The sequence below is a fragment of the Oncorhynchus masou genome, chromosome 17 (assembly GCF_036934945.1).
Source record: "Oncorhynchus masou masou isolate Uvic2021 chromosome 17, UVic_Omas_1.1, whole genome shotgun sequence".
NCBI lineage: Eukaryota > Metazoa > Chordata > Actinopteri > Salmoniformes > Salmonidae > Oncorhynchus > Oncorhynchus masou.
The window spans coordinates 34,055,729-34,060,329 of record NC_088228.1 but is presented as its reverse complement, the minus strand read 5'-3'; the positions used below and the strand labels follow the sequence as shown (position 1 = coordinate 34,060,329).

The window sequence follows — 4,601 nt, the reverse complement described above, 5'->3', positions numbered from 1 at the left end:
TGTTTATTTATTTTCCCTTTTGTACTTTAACTATTTGCACATCGTTACAACACTGTATATATACATAATATGACATTTGGAACTTCTGTGAGTGTGATGTTTACTGTCCATTTTTATTGTTTATTTCACATTTGTATATTATCTAATTCACTTGCTTTGGCAATGTTAGCATATGTTTCAAGTCCCTTGAATTGAATTGACAGAGCGCAATAACTTAGCTCATTGGAGGACTGCTTTATATACCGGGGCTAAATTTACCATCATCCTGAACGTATTTCCTCGGCTGCGCACAATTGGTCCAGCTACTCGGCTGTCACATTTATAAGATTGGAGAACCTCCTACTACCATTCAAACTTGCTCATGACTTTGAAGCGCAACTTTGGAAGAGCAACAGTTAGATATAGAACGCACTGATTCTGGTGCGAGGTGAGCGCAAAAGGGCACTCACTCACTGAATCAACTTTGGCATAAAATAAGGTATCATCTTTTTTAAAATGTCTTTTTCCGGGGTGATTTTGCCATCCATCTCGACATTTGCAAACCAAACCAAAAGTTGTGAACATGTAAGTAAGCCTACAGACCTCTAAAACATTTATGTTCATAGCCTTCTGTTTGAGATTCAGCTGTGTTTCATGTCTAATGCTGTGATCCTCTTGGTTGTTGCAGAAGTGGAAAAGCGAGATGGACAAACCCATTTCTTCCAGCTGCTCCATTCTTGATATGGTACAGAACATGGACTGTCGCAGTATCGGGAGAAAGAACGACGGGGATCTTTGTAATTACTTAGATCTGGATTTTATTCTGGCCAACACCACTGGCTCAGACAGCATGACTACTGCTGCGCTGGGAACAGGTTTAGCGGAGTATTACATGTCCTCGACGGATCATCCAGGTAACCTGTTCACCACTGAGAACCCCATGCCATCCTACCCGTCCAGTGAGCACAGCTCCCCACCTCCCCCCTACAGCACCAGCCTGATGGCGGAGCTTCTCGCGTACGAAGGGGAGAACAGCTACGTGGTCGGTATTACGCGCAACACCTCCAGCATCCAAGGAAGGTTGTATGTGAACTCTACGCAGTTTCCCAGACAGGACATTTTAGATAACATCAAAGTGGAACCTTCCATGGACGGTTATGGACCTGTTATGGGCATGGTTCCCCAGAGGTGTCCGAAAATCAAGCAAGAGGGCAACGTGTTGTGCATGATGTCCTTCGAGCAGCCGAGAGTAGCCATCTCCCCGCGGGCAGCCAGAAACATGACGCCACCGCTCAGCCCCAACGATCAGGGGAGCTCCGAGTGCCCGAAGCAGGACCCGATGTGTCACTCCATGAGATTCCCACATAACTACCAGTCCTCAGCGGCGTACGCACACCACCGCCCCGGGGCGCCTCAAGCCACCCAAATGCAGATTGGACCATACCAAGGTGCTCACCAGTTCGGAGTGTACGAGGAGGGACTCAGCATGCAACCAAACACACAGAGGGTACTGCTGACGCCCCCATCTTCTCCGCTGGAGCTGCTGGAGACCAAACCAAAGAGAGGTCGCCGCACCTGGCCAAGGAAGCGCACGGCGACGCACACCTGCACATTCGCTGGGTGCGGAAAGACCTACACCAAGAGCTCGCATCTGAAGGCACATCACAGAACGCACACTGGTAAGATAAAAAGTATTTGCTTTTTCAGCACATTATGCACCATAACATGTAACATTACACACCTTTACGCGTCACCGTACAATATTACAGGGCCATATTCATGGAGAATAAATGTAGGCCTACTCAAGAGAGCTTATGTTTCTTTTGTTCGGTCTCCTCAGGTGAAAAGCCATACAATTGCGGCTGGGAAGGCTGCGGCTGGAAATTCGCTCGCTCCGACGAACTGACCCGCCATTTCCGCAAACACACCGGTCACCGGCCCTTCCAGTGCCACCTGTGTGATCGCGCCTTCTCCCGGTCCGACCACCTCGCGCTTCACATGAAGAGACATATGTGATGTGATTGATGTACACGATGACTGATTGGGAGTTGTTAAGGGGTGTCCTTCATGCCTATTTTGATTAGGCCTATCGGTCATTTTATTTAAATATTTAAACATGCCATTTTGTTATACATAAATATATTGAAAAAATGTTATTATTTTATAATAATGTAGCTGGTACTACCTTAGTTATATTTGTTATATTAAAGCTTTGTAGCGCTTGGTAGGGTGTTTGTTTTTGAGTAAACAGTCCTATGTGGGGCTGGCCCTGTACTTATTTTCTTTCCTTTACAAAACTTTAGTGCTGTGATTGACACAAGTGCCTTTCTGTTATTCTGACTGTGTGCTATTGTAAACACTGTCTATGGCAAAATTACAAGGTCACCAAAATAACAAAACAAGTTTACTTAGTCTACTATGAAATACAATGTTTTGATGTTTAAACTGCCTGAATGTTTTTTTGGAATGTCTCAAATTCTTTAACTTGCCTTACACTCAACTGTGATCTGTTTTCATGGAAATCTTACACTTTTGGGTCCAGCCCCTTTGTACACTACCAGGGCTAGATGTCCTGTGTGTGATTATTTTTTACTGAAGTCTATATGCATTTTATACTGTAAATTGTGTATATATTGTAAATATTAAAATACATTTAAATGTATTCTTTATTTGTATTACATCCTCGACTGACCTCTCGATGTGAGCAATTATGCATTTAACCGCATAGTCATTAAATACTCCTTTTTCTGAGAAAGTTGTTCACACATTATACTATAGCTTAGTGAACCACATCCACCCCATAATATGGTCTTTATATTTAGACTAAAAATTGATGCTGAAGAACAGACCTAAGATCCTACAGACAATCCATTACACAGTCCATTAGACTATAAGCGTATACACAGTGCTACTCTATATACCCCCTCTCAACCTCGAGACTTTGGTTCAATTCAAACAATGATATTTTCCAGCTGTTAGTCAGCCAAGGCCAGCTTCTTGTGGGTTAAGCCTATAAATACTAACATTACATTTCCATAATTACAGAGAGAGAGAGTGGCTGGGCTGACATCTGGACAGGACAAGACAGGGGGCACAGCACAACACAACAGTCCCAAATGGCACTATATTTACAACAAAGTATATATATTTTTATGTAATAGGGTGCCATTTGGGACGCATATGTTTCTGATGGCTAAATTATACATGGACATCAAAGGGTCTTACAATTAACTAATATTGCAATTATACATATGGGGCAGGTTTCCTGGACTGATATTAAGCCTCCTGGACTAAAACACACTTTCAATGGAGACTCTCCATTAAGCATGTTGCTTAACTCAGGACTAGGCTTAATCTGTTCCTGGGAAACTGGTCCATGGAGTAGTAGATCACAGTTTAAAACATTCTTGGTGGATAAAGATAATATATTATGAGTGTACTTCCATTTATAAAACATTTGACGTTGACAGAGCTTTCTGGCGTGAACTTAACTGTGGACTTTACTAAAAGAAGCCAAAGACTATCATCACCAAAGACAGAGGGAGGAAAATGAAAAGGCTATAATACAGTTTATCACACTCAAACACAAGTTTGACAGAAATACAGTTTCAGTTACTTTAAAAGTTGAATGAGCTCCAATAAAACCACACCTTCCATTTTAAGTGGCACCACTCTGTCCCTGAAGGAGAAACTTTTTAATACAACCCACTATACTGATTAATCAAAGAAATATGTATGGTACTGTACAGGACAGGTAGGAACAGGCAGCTGCACCTAGTACATCTCACTCAATGCCTCTGCATTTACATTGTGTATATGTCTCACACACTGAATTTACATACAGTAGGTTCAATGTTATTTTCTATTTTTTCTCTTAAGTCCATTTTGGGGAGGATTTTAACATTTGCAGAAGAACAAGGCCCATCATAGTATTTTAGTTCAATCTACCAACATCTTGTTAGAATAGATCAAGTAAAAAAATGAATTAAAAAAAGAGAAGTAAAAGTCAGGCTTGAGCAGTGAAATGCAAATCTAACATTTTCATTTCACTTTTCTGTTCTTGTGAAAGTGCCTTTTATGATAGAGAGAAAGAGAGAGAGAGAGAATAGACCTAAGACATTACCATTTCTTGGAATGTTATATGAATTGCATTTATATTAAATGATACAAAGAGGATTACAATTATTTTGAGAAAATCCCACATTTTGAAGGAATATTTATAATCATATACATTATTATATATTGTTACACATGAAATTAGCCATTTTTGTTGTGGATAAAAAAGACATTGTAGCACATTTATACATATTCAGGTACATTAATTTCGCTAACGTGTGACCAACACAATACACCTTCAGGCCAACACTGGAGAAAGGTGCTGCAGCACATAGTTGAATATACATACATTTTGGCTTTGTCCCAAATGTCACCCTATTCAATGCACCACTTTTAACCAGGGTGCATAGGGAATAGGGTGCCATTTGAGACACTATATAAGAGTTCCTTGAATCAAATAACTCAAATAACCCTCATCGTCAATGAATACAACAATGCCATTTTACATGGACGCTTTATAAGGGCATAGAACCCCACATCCTCACACTGAGTAGCGGCCATGATCA

At 40.9% G+C, this 4,601-nt stretch overlaps 1 protein-coding gene across 1 annotated transcript; it reads left to right on the top strand.

Annotated features, from left to right (window-relative positions):
* Window positions 1-341: 341 nt before the first annotated feature.
* Window positions 342-2,641, top strand: LOC135558912 (Krueppel-like factor 2). Its single transcript, XM_064993132.1, has 3 exons — window positions 342-564; window positions 668-1,658; window positions 1,820-2,641. The coding sequence occupies exons 1-3, from the start codon at window positions 496-498 to the stop codon at window positions 1,993-1,995; spliced, it is 1,236 nt and encodes a 411-aa protein (XP_064849204.1). The 5' UTR covers window positions 342-495; the 3' UTR covers window positions 1,996-2,641.
* The last annotated feature ends 1,960 nt before the right edge of the window (window positions 2,642-4,601 follow it).